Consider the following 17,896-nt stretch of genomic DNA (forward strand, 5'->3'; position numbering starts at 1 on the left):
CACCCAATCTCTGTCTTGAACTCATGACCCCAAGATCAAGAGTCGCATGCTCTACCAACTAAGCCAAACAGGTGCCCCATTATTATCTATTTTAAAACTTTAAATAAGCTTATTTAATTAAAATTGAATCATGGGGCACCTTGGTGGCTTAGTGGGTTGAAGTTCTTGATCTCAGCTCAGGTCATGATCCCAGGGTCGTAGGATCAAGCCCTGCATCGGGCTCCACACTGAGCATGGGGCCTGATAAGATTGTCTCTCTCTCCCCGTGCCCCTCTCCTCTGATCGTGCGCTCTCCCACTCTCTTGCTTTTCAAAATAAATGTAAAAAACTATATATTATATATATATGTATATATATTATATATATATGTTTGAATCATAAGTAAGGCTTATTACATGCCTCTGTTTTCTAAATTTTTGTTACATTTAATGTGTTTTTTTGTGTGTGTACATATGTTTTCATTTTTTTATATAAATTTTTTACTGTGGAAAATATAGAAAATTTACTATTTTAAGCTTTTTTCACATTGGCTAAGAGATCCCCCCCCCCATTTTATTGAGATATAATTGACACATACATTGTATTAGTTTTATTTATTTATTTATTTACTTATTTATTTATTTTTTTTTAAATTTTTTTTCTTTCAACGTTTTTTATTTTTATTTTTGGGACAGAGAGAGACAGAGCATGAATGGGGGAGGGGCAGAGAGAGAGGGAGACACAGAATCGGAAACAGGCTCCAGGCTGTGAGCCATCAGCCCAGAGCCCGACGCGGGGCTCGAACTCACGGACCGCGAGATCGTGACCTGGCTGAAGTCGGGCGCTTAACTGACTGCGCCACCCAGGCGCCCCCTACTTATTTATTTTAAGTAAACTCTGTGCCAATGTGAGCCTCAAACTCATGACCCTGAGATCCAGAGTCGCTCGTTCTGACTGAGCTAGCCGGGCGCCCCTGTATTCGTTTTAAGTGTACAGAATAATGATTTGATGTATGTAATATTTCAAATGTATTTAATATTTAGGGGCGCCTGGTGGCTCAGTAGGTTAAGCATCTAACCGGCTCAGGTCATGATCTTACGGTTTGTGGGTTTGAGTCCACGTCAGGCTCTGTGCTGACAGCTCAGAGCCTGAGAACCTGCTTTGGATCCTGTGTCTCCCTCTCTCTCTGCCCCTCCCCCCGCTCACACTCTGTCTCCCTCAAGAATAAATAAACATTAAAAATATATTTAATATTTGAATGGGAAATGCAAAGATCCAGAACTATTAAAAGGGAATTTTTTTTCTGCGTGTTAGTAGGACGATCTTCCCAGATCCCCTCCCCAGTGAAAACTGGGGGAAAGTATTAAAATAACAACCATTTAAAGTCTCTGTAGGGGCGCCTGGGTGGCACAGTCGGTTAAGCGTCCGACTTCAGCCAGGTCACCATCTCGCGGTCAGTGAGTTCGAGCCCCGCGTCGGGCTCTGGGCTGATGGCTCAGAGCCTGGAGCCTGTTTCTGATTCTGTGTCTCCCTCTCTCTCTGCCCCTCCCCCGTTCATGCTCTGTCTGTCTCTGTCCCAAAAATAAATAAATGTTGAAAAAAAAATTTAATAAAGTCTCTGGAAGGGGTTCTAAAGGCATACAGTAAATGAGGAATCAACTACTCAAGAAAATCTATGAGAAAAGTCACTTACAATAGTGAGCGTTTCCAGTATTTGATATCTTCTACCTCCCTGCCTTCTACCAGTTCAGTGAGATGGCAACTCCACTCCATACTGGTGCAACCGGGCACATAGGGTTTGCTCACCCTTAGCCCCCAGCTGGGGGAATCTCTTCACACCAGGGGCAACACCCCAGAATTTCCTGTCCTGCTCTCGGCTGCCTGTGTTAGGCTGTTTGAGGCAAGTGCAGCTCTTCCAAGAGAGGATAACAGAACTTCCAAAATTATGGGCAGACTCCAATGACCAGAGCCAAGAATGTCAAGGACTCTCAAATGGGATAAATGAAAAGAAATCCACACTGAGGGGCGCCTGAGTGGCTTCAGTCAGTTAAGCATCCGGCTTCAGCTCAGGTTATGGCCTCACGGTTTGTGAGTTCGAGCCCCGAGGTGGGCTCTGTGCGGACAGTGCAGAACCTGCTTGGGATTCTCTCTCTCCCTCGCTCTCTGCGTCTTCCCCACTTGTGTGCTCTCTCTCTCAAAATAAATAAAGAAAGAAAAAAGAAAAGGAAAAAAAGAAATCCCCAAAGAAACCAGAAAGACAGAAACAGATCACAGGAAAGAGTATTTTGATTAAGATCCTAGTGGGTTTTGTTTGTTTGTTTGTGTTTTTTTGTTGTTGTTTTAGAATTTTAAACATACCTTTTAATTTGGTACTGGGGCTAAGAGGTAGGCAGAGTGCTAGAGAAGTGTCTGGGATTAGAAGAATATAACAAGGTAGGGTTAAGTCAATTGGTTGGGTGAGGGGAGGCAGCTACCTGCTCAAGAGGGGCAGCTTCAAATTATCCATCCAGGGACACCTGGGGGGCTCAGTCGGTGGAGCATCTGACCTCAGCTCAGGCCATGATCTCCAGGTTTGTGAGTTCGAGCCCCACGTCCATCAGGCTCTGTGCTGTGAGCCTGTGAGCGCAGAACCCGCTTTGGATCCTCTGTCTCCCTCTCTCTGCCCCTCCCCCCGCTTGTACTCTCCCCAAAATAAATAAATATTTTTTAAAAACGTGTCCATCGGGGCGCCTGGGTGGCGCAGTCGGTTAAGCGTCCGACTTCAGCCAGGTCACGATCTCGCGGTCCGTGAGTTCGAGCCCCGTGTCGGGCTCTGGGCTGATGGCTCAGAGCCTGGAGCCTGTTTCCGATTCTGTGTCTCCCTCTCTCTCTCTGCCCCTCCCCCGTTCATGCTCTGTCTCTCTCTGTCCCAAAAATAAATAAACGTTGAAAAAAAAAAATAAATTAAAAAAAAAAACCAAAAACGTGTCCATCCATTATGGCTTCCACCTGTCCCTCTTCATAGTCCAAGACCTGAAACATCCTGCAGCGTGCTGCTCCCCGGGTCATCGCTGAAAGCACTCAGCCTGACTGCGGACGGAATACGCACAGGATTCACTTACTGAAGACCACGGCTGGATCCAGCTCATAGCTTACACCCAACGATGGCTTGGTCACCTCTGCCACCACCACGTCTGCCTGCTGCAGCCAGGCTACGTCCCGCTCATGGAGGAGTCTGTCACTCTCACCCCCAACAGCCTCTTCCCCGTGCTTGCCCAGCTTGGTAGCCAACGGGTGCTCCGTGAGTACCTCCCAGAAGGGCCAAAGCTGGGTACGATCTGCCGGTACAGCACCCAGAGCCCAGTCCTTGCCGCTGCAGGGGACACTCACGCAGAAGTACAGGGCATGGTGGCCTGGCTGGTCCAGCTCCCTGTGCCTCTGTGTCCCTGAGCTCCCGAACTCCGGCTACCGCCTCCGCCCAAGATCCGACTTCTTAACAGTGAGAATGGAAGCTACAAGCCGAGCATGTTCAGCAGGCTAAGAGAAAATAATTGTCAACCTATAATTATATACCCAGTGAGACTATCTTCCAAGAACCTGGGCAGGGCGCTTGGCTGGCTCAGTCATTAGAGCTTACAACTCTTGATCTCAGGGTCCTGAGTTGGAGCCCGCTGTTGGGCATAGAGGTTATTTTTTTTAAAGCCCATTTATTCATTTGGAGAGAGAAAGAGAGAGAGTGTCTGTGTGGGGGTGGGGAGAGGCAAGAAAGAATTTCAAGCAGGCTCCGCACCGTCAGCGCAGAGCCCAACGCCGGGCTTACACCCACAATCGTGAGATCATGACCTGCGCTGAAGCCAAGAGTCAGCTGCTTAACCAACTAAGCCACCCAGGCGCCCCACAGAGTTTACTTTAAATATTAAAAAAAAAAAAACAAAAACCCAAACCTTTAAATCAGTAGCTACAAATAGTTCTTCATGGAAAATAGCATAACCAGATGGGGTTACAAGTGAGGTCAATAAAATATCCCAGAAACAGATAATTCCAATCTTGCACAACTTCGTCCAGCACATAGATATTTGAACACCGAACTGAGGCAGATACAGTACAAAAAAGGAAAACTCTAAACCAATATATTTTATAACAGAGCTATGATGCAGGAATTTTAAATAAAATACTCATTAAAATTAATGTAAAATGCCATAACATGTAAAAAAGATACCATGACCAAGGTGGGCTTATCTCAGGAATAGAACTAAATTTAGTAGTAAATAAAAAAATAAATTTACATCACTGGGCACTTTATTTTTTTTTTTTTCAACGTTTTATTTTTATTTTTGGGACAGAGAGAGACAGAGCATGAACGGGGGAGGGGCAGAGAGAGAAGGAGACACAGAATCGGAAACAGGCTCCAGGCTCTGAGCCATCAGCCCAGAGCCCGACGCGGGGCTCGAACTCACGGACCGCGAGATCGTGACCTGGCTGAAGTCGGATGCTTAACGGACTGCGCCACCCAGGCGCCCCCATCACTGGGCATTTTAAATGAGACAAATAATATGGTCATTTCAGATACTGAAAAAGCATACAATGAACATTTATTTATGATAAAAATCTGTTAGTGAACCAAGAATTGAAAAGACCTTTTTTTTTTTCATTTTTAAAATGTTTATTTTTGAGAGAGAGAGACACACACACACACAGCATGAATGGGGGAGGGGTAGAGAAAGAGAGAGGGAGACAGAATCCCAAGCAGGCTCCAGGCCCTGAACTGTCAGCACAGAGCTTGGCGTGGGGCTCGAACTCACAAACCATGAGATCGTGACCTGAGCCGAAGCTGGATGCTTAACCGACTGAGCCACCCAGGCGTTCCTGAAAGGACATTTCTTTACTTGGTATGGTGCATCTTCCAAAAACTTACTGTAGACATCATACATAAGGGTGAAATGTTGAAAGCATTTTCTTTAAAACATCTTCAGGTTTTTGTATGGGGAGTAAAGAACAAAAGCCATAAGACCAGCGCAAGATGTCTACTGCAATATTCAAAGCAAGTGATGCTAGTGGCTGGGCCGGAGTGAGAGCTATGGAGGGGGTGTAAACCAGTTGATCCTGTATAGATTTTGAAAGCAGAGCAGCCAGAATTGGCTGACAAATCAGATATAGCGAGTAAGACAGTGAGAGGTCAAGGACCACTCCTAAATTTCTGGTCTGAGTTCCTGGAAGGACTGAGCTGCTATTACTGAGAAGAGGAAGATGGAAGGAGGTAGGCACGGTTGGGGGGACAATCGGGAGCTCTGCTTTAGACATCTGAAGTTTGGGTGCCTACAGACACCCAGTGGAGATATCTAGGAGGCATCTGGGAAGACGAGAGAGGAGTTCAATGAGACAGAACTACACTGAGAATAAAAACTTGGGCAATGTCATTGCACAGATGTTTTAAAAGCACAATATGAGTTACAGGTGACGTGATACAGAATGATGGGGGGGGTAGCATCATTAAGATTGGGGGAGTCAGGAGCAGTTGATAAAATATGAGCCAGCCATAGGGATACCAGAAAGGGAGAGTATTGCAGACAAAGGCAATGGCAAGTGCAAAGGCCCTGAGGTGGGTCTCAAGGGTGGGCATTTTTCAGATATGGCCTCAGTGAAGATTCTCCACCCTGAAAAGCCCAAGGCTCCTAGGTCAGTCTTGCGCACATCAGCACAATTGAGGCCAGTAGGCCACTGAGAGGCAGGATTCTGGGGCAATGGCGCCCTCTGCTGCCCATGACAGATACAGATCTCAGCTCCGTTTTCAACAGTAAGTTATTATATATTATATAATATTTTGTTATTTATTTATTTTTAATGTTTATTTTTGAGAGAGAGACAGAACGTGAGAGGGAGAGAGGCAGAGAGAGAGGGAGACACAGAATCTGAAACAGGCTCCAGGCTCTGAGCTGTCAGCACAGAGCCGGCCGTGGGGCTCGAACCCAGGAACTCCCAAACCATGACCAGCGAAACCATGACCGGAGCAGAAGTCCGACGCTTAACTGACTGAGCCACCCAGGCACCCCATATTTTGTTATTGTTAATGGAACAAGGCTAGTGGTCAGTAAATCTATGACTCTCTCATTCCTGTGCGTCATGAAAGGTGCCACTAGGAGGTGTGAATATAAGTAGGTCTACACTGAATTAATGAAAGAAAAATATGGCTAGGTTCTGGGCCTCAGTCTCTCCTCTAAATCTAAGATTCCTTCTTTCATTGTAGAAACTAATATATACTAGGTGCTGTTCTAAGCTCTTGGGATAAATCCGTGGACAACATAGACAAAAGCCTGTGCTAGGCAACTTATTAAGATCTCTATATATGCATGCTTCTTTCAATCTTTACAATGTTTTATTTTTAATTTATTTTTTGAAAGTTTTTATTTTTAAGTAATCTCTACACCCAACGTGGGGCTCCAACTTAAAAGCTAGAGATTAAAAAAAAAAAAAAAAAAAAAAAAGCTAGAGATCGATCAAGAATTGCATGCTCTACTTGGTTAGCCAACCAGGCGCCCCTTTTACAACGTTTTTAATGCTGAAGCAGTGTTATTCGCTGCATTTTATAGGGGAGATTATCGCTTAGAGAGGCTTTGACTGTAGAGCAAGTAAGTGGCCGGGTTGGGATTCGAACCCATCACCATAGTTATTTCTCTGTAACACGCCCCCGCCCCAGAAGCGAACCAAGCACTCCGCGGGGACGAGCGCGCCGGCGTCTGTTGCCATGGTTCCCGGACTCCCTTCCAAAAGGGCAGCCCGCGCCGCGCGTCACGTGACTTTGGTCAACATGGCGCCGCCCAGGGTGTTGCAGTGCCCACGTGGTTCCGTTAGCTAAGATGGCGGCAGCTGTTAGCCCGACGTCCGTGGAGTCGGCCCCCAGGATAATGAAGCTGGTGGCCGAGTGCAGCCGATCTAGGGCCCGAGCAGGGGAGCTGCGGCTGCCGCACGGGCCGGTAGCCACTCCCGTGTTCATGCCAGTGGGCACGCAGGCCACTATGAAGGGTATCACGGCCGAGCAGCTGGACGCGCTGGGTTGCCGCATCTGCCTGGGCAACACCTACCATCTGGGCCTGAGGCCGGTGGGTGGGTTCTGCCTTGGTGGGGCGGCGGCAGAGAGTGGGGAGCACCGACACCTCCGAGGCACGGGCACGCCTCTAAGTCAATCGACAAAGGCTTATTGACGCCCCCGGTGGCCCAGGCCTTGTGCTGGGCGTGAGAGAGCGGCGGGCCCGAAGCTGGCCAGCCCTGTCCTCCAACTCGAGCCGTCAGGGTAGCCCTCGCCTCTAACCTGATCCTTTCTTCCCCTAATCCAGGGCCCCGAGCTGATCCAGAAAGCGCACGGTCTCCACGGCTTCATGAACTGGCCCCACAATCTGCTGACGGTGAGGTGGAGTCGGGGCTGGGATCCCAGGGCACTTCTCAGAGGTGGAGATTCTCCACCTCCACCCCCCTGACGGCCCTGCGGTGGGATTTCCCCCAGGACAGCGGCGGCTTCCAGATGGTGTCTCTGGTGTCCCTGTCCGAGGTGACGGAGGAGGGCGTCCGCTTCCGCTCCCCTTACGACGGCGACGAGTCCCTTCTGAGCCCCGAGAAGTCCGTGGAGATCCAGAACGCCTTAGGTGAGCGAGTCTCGAGCCGCCTCCTCTTCCCCTGTTTCTAGGGGTTGGAGGTGAGGCGGGCCCTTTGCTTACGTGCTGCTTGGCTGTGGGTAAGTCACTCCCGCTGTCTAAGCTTTGGAAGAGCCAACTCAAATGAGGATAGCGCCCGGGAATAATGACGTAATGTTTGTAAATCTCTTAACCCAGTGCCTGGCCTGTAGTAGCTTTTATTATTTTTATTGCTGTTATTTCTCTTAAATGGCAAATTAGTCGGGCAAAGATATGTTGAAATAAGGGGGGCAACAAGGGGAGAGTGAGGAAGCTTTAAGTCCCTCCCATCTCCATCAATATCCCTCACTCCTTGATAAGGACAATGAACATTTCTCTTTTAATATGTATTATATGTAATCGCTTTTGGCTAAAATCAAGTGTAACATATATATATTATACATCATATAGTTTCTCACTGTAACTCCTTCCTTCCCCCCTTCCGCCCCCCCCCCCCCCCCAGCAATTTGCTTCTTGAAAAAATGGGTTCTTTTCCCCTGTAGTGTTTCACATGGTCTGAATTTTGCGGATCACATCCCCATGGTGTTGTGTGACAGTTTTCTTCTGCCTTCTAGATTTACTGTAGGTGGTAGTTAGATCTAAAGGTTTGAGGGGCGCCTGGGTGGCGCAGTCGGTTAAGCGTCCGACTTCAGCCAGGTCACGATCTCGCGGTCCGTGAGTTCGAGCCCCGCGGATGGCTCAGAGCCTGGAGCCTGCTTCCGATTCTGTGTCTCCCTCTCTCTCTGCCCCTCCCCCGTTCATGCTCTGTCTCTCTCTGTCCCAAAAATAAATAAACGTTGAAAAAAAAAAATTAAAAAAAAATAATAAAAAAAAAAAATAAAGGTTTGAGCCAGATTCCAGTTTTTGTGTCCTTTGGCAAGAGGGCTTCATAGTGTGTATATTTCCATCCGGGAGCTGGTAATGTCTGCCCGTCTCTCCCAGTGAGCCATCAGGCTCTTTGCCTGGGAGTATCATGCTATTAGGAGTTCCAAAATGGTAATGTTCTTTTCTTCATTTATCAGCTAGATTATTTCTGTGAAGGGAAAGGTGCCTCACCTACTCCTGAGAGACCAAGCAGTTCAATTCATACAGGGAAAGTGGGATTCCTCCTTTTCCTTCTTTTCCGGTTTTCATGAATTGATTACTTCACATCCTCCAGCAGTAATGAACTAATCTTTAGTTTTTTTAGGATCACCATGAAATCATGAGTTTAAATGTCGTTGATGTGTCTCACTCTATTGCAGCTGGATCGAGCCTTATTGATTCTTTTTGTGTCTGGCTTATTTCACTGAGCATAATGTCCACAAGGTTGTAGTATATGTCGGGATTTCCTTCCTTTTTAAGACTGAATAAGGCACTCCCTAAATTGGATTTTCGTAAAAGATTATAATTGTCTTCGTTTTGCTTCCAAGTAGGTATGCCATAAGCGTAAGAAAAAAACCTTTGGTTTTGAGAAGTTTCTAGATTTTGGAATTGTGGGAAAGGGACTTTCTGTGAAGGGTTAGACCATGATTTATTTAGCCAGACCTCTGTTGGTGGTCACTGGGGCTCGCATGGTGCTATTGCCTGCCACACCGTGGCAGATCACTTTGTGTACACAACATTTTGCTCTTGAAGGGTAAATTTGCAGAAGTGGGATTTATTCTATGTGCCCGGGCAGGATTTTAGCTGCCCAGGGTGAGGCAGGATCAAATGTGCATTTTATTTATTTAATTTTATTTTTATTTTTAAAATTTCTGTTAATGTTTACTTACTTTTTTTTTTTTTTTAATTTTTTTTCAACGTTTATTTATTTTTGGGACAGAGAGAGACAGAGCATGAACAGGAGGGGCAGAGAAAGAGGGAGACACAGAATCGGAAACAGGCTCCAGGCTCTGAGCCATCAGCCCAGAGCCTGACACAGGGCTCGAACTCACGGACCGTGAGATCGTGACCTGGCTGAAGTCGGACGCTTAACCGAATGCGCCACCCAGGCGCCCCAATGTTTACTTACTTTTGAGAGAGAGAGAGAGAGAGAGAGAGAGAGCATGCGTGGGAACGTGATAAGCGGGGGAGGGGCAGAGAGAAAGAGGGAGACACAGAATCCGAAGCAGGCTCCAGGCTCCGAGCTGTCAGCACAGAGCCCGACGCGGGGCTCGAACTCACAAACTGGGAGATCATGACCTGAGCCGAAGTTGGACGCTTAACCGACTGAGCCACCCAGGAGCCCCTTGTTTATTTATTTTAAATGCTGATATATTTCTGTGAGAGGGAGAGAGAGACAGAGTGCGTGCGTGTGTATACGGGGAAGGGCAGAGAGAGAGTGGGACAGAGGATCCAAAGTGGGCTCCATGCTGACAGCAGAGAGCCCCATGCAGGGCTCGAACCCATAAACCGTGAGATCATGACCTGAGCCAAAAGTTGGGTGCCCAACTGACTGAGCCACCCAGGCGTCCCAAACGTGTATTTTAAAAAGTTCCCTCTGGCCATTGTATAAACAGCCTGGGAGACTATGTGGGAGTCAGCAAGACCCAAGGAGGGACATCTAGGGTCCAGCTTGTCCCCAGTAGGAAGTGAGGGCTTTCCCAGTGATGTCCTGCTGCTTCTTTTTTTTAAGCAAGTTTTTTTTTTTTTTTAAGTTTATTTATTTATTCTGAGAGAGAGTAAGGGAGGGGCAGAGACAGAGGGAAAGAGAGAATCCCAAGCAGGTTCCTCACTGCCACTGCAGAGCCCAGTGTGGGGCTTGATCTCAGCAACCGTGAGATCACGACCTGAGCTGAAACCAAGAGTCTGATGCTTGACCAGCTGAGCCACCCAGACGTCCCCCAGTCATGGTGCTTCTTTCTTACCCCCCAGGCTCCGACATTATCATGCAACTGGACGATGTGGTCAGCAGCACTGTGACAGGGCCACGCGTGGAGGAGGCCATGTACAGGTGTGTGTGTGTGTGTGTGTGTGTGTGTGTGTGTCTGTATGTGTGTGCACTGGGAGGGGATCATAGCCCTGGAGCCTTGTCTCTTTACCCTAGGGCTCATGACTGGGTCCCTCTTCCAGGTCAATCCGCTGGCTGGACCGGTGCATTGCAGCCCATCAGCGGCCAGACAAGCAGAACCTCTTTGCCATCATCCAGGGCGGGCTGGACGAGGATCTCCGGGCCACCTGCCTTGAAGGTAGAGCCACCTGCCGGTAGCCCGTAGATCCAGGGCTTGTCCATCACCGAGGGCCCCGCCCCCGGGCCTGGCACGTGATGGCGCTGACGGGGGTTGTTAACGGGCGGAAGGGATAGCTGAAGCAAAGGCATGGAGGCAGACATCGCCGTAGAATGTTTGCAGAATAATGGTGATGTCAAAAGCTCGCGATTTCATACTGTTCACCAGACACTGTGCCACGTGCTGGTCACAGACTGACCCGTTTGGTTTTCGTAACCGCCCTGTAAGGTGGGAACTACCAGGTTCCCGTGGTTACAAAAGACGAAACTGAAGCACAGAGCTGTTAAGTCACTTACCCCAGCCACCCGGCTTGGATGTTGCCGAGGTAGGATTTGGCCCTAGGTCTTGGGCTCTGGAACCTGCAACATTAACCGAGACCCCGTGCTGCTTCCCCCTCAGGGTCAGGAGCGGTGCCTCGGGCATTCTGCTGATAGTGGGGGTACCGGGGAGCCATGGAGGGCCGTTGAGTGGGAGTGTGACAGGAAGCAAGGGGCATCATGGAGAAATTCGGGAAGCAGAAGGCCCGTGAGGAGGTTGGAGTATCTGCCCAAGGGAAGAGTGCCAGTAAGGCCCATGTGAGGTTTGTGGCCGTGGAGACAAAAGGGGGCCAGAGATGGGGACTCAAAGGCGATAAAGTTTCATGGGCAAGGCTCTGGATCCTGGCGTTTGGCTGGCTGGATCCATACCTCTGATCTGCTGCCTCATGGCTGTGCACCCTCGGGCAAGTGGCTCGGCCTCCGTAAAATGGGCACATCCTCCCAGTGTCAAGAGGTCAAAGTGAGGTCAAATGGGAAAGTCTGTTCAAAGCGTTGTGCCTGCGCCTGGCATCAGGATGTTCTGTTGTGAAGACTGTCTTTGTCGTCATCCCTCTCGTCCTCAAACTGCACCCAGTTCTGTGTCTAGTAAGTCTTTTGAACGGAGACCCCCTCCCCGGTCAGAGATGCATTTCTGTATTTCTTTTTTTTTTTTTAATGTTTATTTGCGTATTATTAAAACATTTCTTTTTAATGTTTATTTTTGAGAGAGAGGGAGAGAGAGAGCACACAAGCGAGGGGGGGAGGGGCAGAGAGAGAGGGAGACAAGACACAGAATCCAAACGGGCTCCAGGCTCTGAGCTGTCAGCACAGAGCCGGACGCGGGGCTTGAACCCACGAACCGTGAGAGCCCGACCTGAGCCGAAGGCAGACGCTTAACTGACCGAGCCACTCAGGCGCCCTAATTTGCTTATTTTGAGAGAGAAAGAGAAAGCGAGAGAGAGCATGAGTGTGCTGAGCAGGGGAAGATCAGAGAGAGAGAGAGAGAGCGAGAGTGTCCCAAGCAGGCTCCATGCTGAGCTCAGAGCCCGACGCGGGGATCCGTCCCATGACTGGGAGATCACGACCTGAGCCCATGTAAAGAGTCAGACGCTTAACCAACTGAACCACCCAGGCGGCCCGGAGATATATTTCATGTAACAGCTCAGTATGTGTGGACATAGAAGAAAGCAGAAATCAAGGCTTCATGAACCGTTGCCCTAATACGTGAAACACTTTCTGGTATCGTCTGTTCTCTCACTCAAGAAAATCCTACCACTCTGGCCTTGCCCCGTCAAGTTCAGTTCTTGGCCACCTGCCGGTCGCCGGGCACCCCCCTGATGGTGCTTCTCATTGTGCTCCAAGGCTTAGCTGCACCAGCACCACCCGGCTTGTCCCCCACCACCGTGTCCGAGTCCGCGGTGAGGTGGGGCCCGGGAGGCCACATTTGAACAACCCGTCCCCAGTGGACTCTGCCGTTCATTCCAGCTTTAAAACCTGACGCTCGGACCGGGTCCGTTTTGTCGACGCCGTGGCCTCCCCTGGTCGAACGATACAACTGGGGCCCAGGGCACGTCTGGGCTTTGAGGCCGCACCTGGGTTCAAGTCCAGCTTCTGCCATGCCTGGTCTGGGGTGGCAAGCCCCGAACACCTCAACGGCAGCGTAGAGCTGCAGCCTCTTCTCTGCGATTCTGGAGCCTAACAGCCCACTTCTAAAACACGACTCCACCCAGGAATTTGCAACGAGCTCATTTGGTGGCCAGACCAGACCTATGTGGTCATTCACCCCCGTTGTTGGGAGTCCTCTGTGTGTTTTGTGGCAGAACCCTCAGAGGGTTTGAGGACAGGCCGTCGTCTGGCAGATAAAATGTGCACCGTTCTAAGATCTGGACAATTCTCAGCTTTGAAACACATCTGGCTTCCTCTTAGGTTTCAGCTAAGGGAGCACAGGCTGTGGGCCTCCCCTGAGGACTGAAGGAGGGGATCTCACATGCAGCAGGGACTCGACAAGTGGTAGCTGAGGTCACCAGCAGCCCTCAGACCGACAGACAGACTCTCTCTCTCTCTCTCTCTCTCTTTCTCTCTCTCTTCCTGAGGGATTGTGGAGGTCCGGGCAGGGTCTGCCCTGGGGTCGCAGAGGAGAAGGCAGACTTTCTTTTGCCTGGTGGCCCCTCACCTTGCCCTGTACCCCCAGAGATGACCAAGAGGGACGTGCCGGGCTTCGCCATCGGGGGCCTGAGTGGGGGCGAGAGCAAGGGCCAGTTCTGGAGGATGGTGGCTCTGAGCACCTCAAGGCTGCCTAAGGACAAGCCACGATACCTGATGGGGGTCGGGTATGTGGAGGAGAGGGGAGAGAGCCCTACCTGTGGGGAGCGGGTTCCTGCCTGGGCCGGTATTGGTGGAATGACACAGCCCTGCCTGTTGGGGGGACTCATGGGGTGGGGACTTGGCTTTCCTCTGGGGGCGGTTCAGAGGGAATGTGGCCCTGTCTCCGGGGAGTCTGAGTGTACGTGGGGGGGGAGCCCTGGGTGTGTGACCAGGGTGTGAGGTTCTCTGCTCCCTCCCCCGTGGCCCTCCCCCCAGCTATGCCACTGATCTGGTGGTCTGCGTGGCTCTCGGATGTGACATGTTCGACTGCGTCTTCCCCACCCGGACGGCGGTGAGGCCCTGGGCAGGGGGCAGATGGGGGCGGACCTGGGGGGTTAAGGTGGGGGTGGGGCCGGTGGGGATGAAGACCTGGTTGACTCACTCCCTGTCCCCCCCCACCCTCCCCCCCCCACCCCCCACAGCGCTTTGGCTCTGCCTTGGTGCCCACCGGGAACCTGCAGCTGAAAAAGAAACAGTATGAGAAAGACTTCCGGCCCATAGACCCCGAGTGTGCCTGTCCCACCTGCCAGAAGTAGGGGAAGAGGGGGGCCCGGGGGCGGGGGGAGGGTGCGGAGGTGTGCAGGACCCTGCATCACTCAGCCCCGACCTCCTGTCCGCAGGCACAGCCGGGCCTTCCTGCACGCACTGCTCCACAGCGACAACACCGCTGCCCTGCACCACCTCACCGTCCACAATATCGCCTACCAGGTGGGCCTGTGACCAGGGCGGGCCAGGCGCAGGGTGGTGGTGGGAGGGTTCTGGGCGCCCCCCTCCTCCCCTCCCGGGCTGACGCTGGCACCTACCCCCTGCAGCTGCGGCTGATGAGCGCTGTGCGTGCCAGCATCGTGGAGAAGCGCTTCCCTGACTTCGTGCAGGACTTCATGGGCACCATGTATGGGGACCCCACCCTCTGTCCTGCCTGGGCCACCGAAGCCCTGGCCTCTGTAGGAATCACACTGCGTTGATCTGGTTCCGGCGAGGGAGGGAGGGAATGGGAGGTATTGAGGGATTTTTTAAGATTATTATTCTAATTTAGAGTGTATCTGTGCCTTCTCGGGGAGGTGAGCTGTCTAGGACCTCTTCCTCCTCTGAGTGTCATTGTGGCCAATGTCCCCCCGCCCCGCTTCCTGTTGATGATAATAATAAGTAATCATAGCAGCTGCTGATACCTGGGAACCACCTGGCACAGCCCAGCATGTAGCATGTGCCCCAGTGTGGGAGCTGCATCCTTTTTCCTGTGGCTTTGGCCCCCCTAGTCACCCTGAGGGTGGGCACTCTTGTTCCCCGACTTATTACAGGTGAGGAAACAGGCCTAGAGAGGAAGCAGCTTGCCCAAGGTCACCACCGAGGAAGTGGCAGGCTGGCTCCAGAGCTCATGCTTTTAGCCTTGAACATGGCTTAATTTTGCCGTCAGCAAACACAATGATGAAGACAGTAGGTGTGATATAGCAGGGTGCTTACGCTGTGCCTGGGACTGTTCTGAACGGTTGTCATGTGTGTATTTGATTCTTGCAACTTTGTGATGCATATATAGCTGCATCCCCCATTTTACAGATGAGACTGAGGCTCAGAGGAATGAAGTCACTTGGCCATTATCACCTGGCAAATACAGAGGCCCATGATCTGACCTAGAGATGGCCAATTACAGAGCTGGTGCTCTTAGAAGATAAGGGGTTTTAAATTGGAAACGTAAGACTTGTATAGGATCCACTATTCTAATAGCATAAAAATGCAACTACTTTGATTAGTTTGTGTATTCTTCCAGAAATTTTCCACGTGTACATATTTTTCATGAATGTGGCGTCCTTTACCTGCCGCTCTGTACCTTTTTTTTCCTGTTAGTATATTTGAAATTGTTTACACGTCAGAACATGAAGACTTCCTGTCTTTTTTTTACAGCTGTCTCACAGTGTTTATTTAACTGGCTCCCGTGAATGGGTATGTAGGATGTTTACAGGTTTCTGTCACTGCGGTCAAGGCTACCATGCCAAAACCTTGTCGGTTGACTTTTTGCCCATCTCTCTGAGACGGGGCTTTTGGGTCTCCGAGCAGGCAGATACCTTTGGCTGCTCTGCTAGCCTCCTCCCCACTGTTTCTTTATTCCCCTGTTACTGCCTCATCAGCCCACTTTCCTACCTCCATTCCATCTGACTCCTTTTGGGGCTTCTTTGGCCAATCTATGCCCGCCCCCGGGGATCAAATCACTTCTTTTCATAAGATCCTTCCACCTATCCCCGGCTTTTTTCTCATGAGGAACAAGATTTCTAGTTCACAGAACCTCCAACACTGACTAGAAGGTATCATTTCATGGGGAGAGGATCTGTTGGGTTTCATTCTGGACTTAAAAAGATCACGATGTGCTCTAGCCAAAAAGGCAGGGGAGCAACGTTGCAGGCAGGCATTAGCCAAACCAAGTCGGGGCGTGAGCGAAAGGTATTCCCGGGAAAGGGCCCAGCATTTGCAAAAGCGTGGAGGTGGAACTTTATACACGAATGAAAGTGGAGCCAACGCTACAGCGCTACCGCCTCTCTCTGGGAACCACGAACGCCAGATTCTTCAAAACGCATTGAAACGCCGCGCGAGTAGCTGGTTTGCAAGCCCGAGGCCGAGATGCACTTTGGGACTTGTAGTTTTCTCTAGAGGCCGGAAACTCTGAAGCTACGATCATTACCGGGTCCCACCACGAGGTGTCGCTCTTCGGCGAGTACGACGTGCCTTATCCTTTACTCCAGAAGACACTAATGGACCTACTACAACAATCATTAGAACGGGGGATTCTTTGATTGACAGGTTCTCAGTCAAAGTCAGGATTCGCAGGTCAAAGCCCGTCCTCTTTCGCTTTGTTGGCTGGAAGAACGGAGTGATATTTATATAAACCAATGGGAAATTCTTAGGGAACTAGGTGGTGTCAAGTGACAAACCAGTCTATGAATCGATCCCTAACGTCACTGGCCTGCACTGTAGACTGGCGGGTCTTCCTGCCAGTAAGACTGTTGGGTTTTCTTGCCGTTCGGGAACTCCCCGCCCCAGTAGGCCGGGCCAACATTGCCTTTTCCCGAAACACCGCCTCCTGGCCTTGACAACTCGCTGCCCGACGCTATTGGCTCTTGCACAAAAACGACAGTTCTTGAGTCCAATGTGTCCACCGCGAGGTCCCCAGGAGGAAGGATCATTCAGCCGTAGCCCTATACCTCATTTTCATTGGCTCCTGTTTACGAGTGGCAGCGCGACCGACCAATCGGGGGAAGTGTGAGGGCTTTGGGCGCAGCCCCGGGGCCCGGGCGGGAGGTCGCTCGGGTCGGGTGTCGTCTGAGAACCGGATGAGGCGGCGACTGTGAGGCCGAGCCGGGAGCGGGCGTCGCGCCGAGGCCCGGGCGGGCGGGGAGCAACGGCCGCGGACGCCGCGGGGCCGCGTCGTTAAGGGCCGGGGGCAGGCGGGGAGCGCGGGGCGCTCGGGCCGGGGCCGCCGGCGCCATGGGCAACCGCGGGATGGAAGAGCTGATCCCGCTGGTCAACAAGCTGCAGGACGCTTTCAGCTCCATCGGCCAGAGCTGCCACCTGGACCTGCCTCAGATCGCCGTGGTGGGCGGCCAGAGCGCCGGCAAGAGCTCGGTGCTCGAGAACTTCGTAGGCCGGTGAGCGAGCGCGGCGGCGGCGGGCGGGCGGCGGCCTAGGGCGCGGAGGGCGGACCGGGAATGGCGCGCCCTGCGCAGCCGGCGTAACTGCGGCGCTTGCGTGCCCGCGACGGGGACGGGGACAGGGAGGCGGGCTCTGTGGGACGCCCTGGGCGGAGGGCTTCCTGCAGGGGCTGAGGAGTCGGCTCAGACCCTTGGGGGCGTTTCGCCCCCGGGGGGGGGGGGGCGTGGGCCAGGAAATGCGGTGGACCGTCGCCGGCTCTCAGATCCCCAGCTTTCATGGCTGAATTGTACCATCTGGTTGCCTGTGGGTCAGGGTTAGGTCCCCCTTCTCTCTCTGTCTGTCCGAAACCTGCCAGCTAGGTACCTACTGGTTCGACCCCTGCGGTCTGGCTGGCTGTTCATTTATCTGGAGCAGTCCATGCCGTCTGGTTGGCTGTCTCTGTCCTCGATAGAACTCCTTGCCACTACCATTTGGCTGTCCATCTGTCCAGTCCCTCAGGGCAGCCCCCTGCTGCCTGGCTAGCTGTCTAGGGTGACCTGTGCTGTCTGGCCGCCTGTCCGTGCCGCTCGCAGACTTAGCCATCCCTCTGTTGGGTTACCCTGGCTGGCCTCTGCCGTCTGACTGGCCGTACCCTAGGGGACTCTGTTGTCTGGTTCTCCCAGGCTAACTCTAAAGCTTGGTCCCTGGCAAACGCTGGCTTCTCTCCCAAACGGATCCCTTTGTCTGTCTGTCCGGGTGTCCGTCCTTATGTTAGTCTGCCCATCAGTGCCCTGGCAGTTCCCCACTG

General features: G+C 51.6%; 2 protein-coding genes and 1 long non-coding RNA gene across 19 annotated transcripts in view; 2 read left to right on the forward strand and 1 right to left on the reverse strand.

The window, feature by feature from the left end:
• Positions 1 to 2,159: 2,159 nt before the first annotated feature.
• LOC123605298 lies at positions 2,160 to 12,350 on the reverse strand. The gene is made up of 3 exons (XR_006715715.1): positions 12,178 to 12,350; positions 10,101 to 10,103; positions 2,160 to 2,170 (listed from the first exon to the last, which is right to left on the reverse strand). It is a non-coding gene; the product is annotated as an uncharacterized LOC123605298 (long non-coding RNA).
• Positions 6,753 to 15,364, forward strand: QTRT1 (queuine tRNA-ribosyltransferase catalytic subunit 1). Its single transcript, XM_045491938.1, has 10 exons — positions 6,753 to 7,055; positions 7,290 to 7,358; positions 7,457 to 7,595; positions 10,458 to 10,536; positions 10,656 to 10,771; positions 13,298 to 13,436; positions 13,687 to 13,762; positions 13,893 to 14,002; positions 14,091 to 14,178; positions 14,283 to 15,364. Exons 1-10 carry the CDS (start codon positions 6,813 to 6,815, stop codon positions 14,433 to 14,435), a joined length of 1,212 nt encoding a protein of 403 aa, XP_045347894.1. The 5' UTR covers positions 6,753 to 6,812; the 3' UTR covers positions 14,436 to 15,364.
• Positions 15,365 to 16,770: 1,406 nt separating this feature from the next.
• DNM2 (dynamin 2) overlaps positions 16,771 to 17,896 on the forward strand; it is a 90,532-nt gene continuing 89,406 nt past the window's right edge. For 16 of the 17 annotated variants that reach the window (XM_045491925.1, XM_045491918.1, XM_045491926.1 and 13 more), the window contains exon 1: positions 16,771 to 17,105. In XM_045491925.1, coding sequence (XP_045347881.1) covers positions 16,945 to 17,105 — 161 coding nt within the window. In that variant the 5' untranslated portion in view covers positions 16,771 to 16,944. The remainder of the gene's footprint in view (positions 17,106 to 17,896) is intronic. The other variant, XM_045491928.1, reaches the window with a different exon arrangement.

The sequence above is a fragment of the Leopardus geoffroyi genome, chromosome A2 (assembly GCF_018350155.1).
Source record: "Leopardus geoffroyi isolate Oge1 chromosome A2, O.geoffroyi_Oge1_pat1.0, whole genome shotgun sequence".
Classification (NCBI taxonomy): Eukaryota; Metazoa; Chordata; class Mammalia; order Carnivora; family Felidae; genus Leopardus; species Leopardus geoffroyi.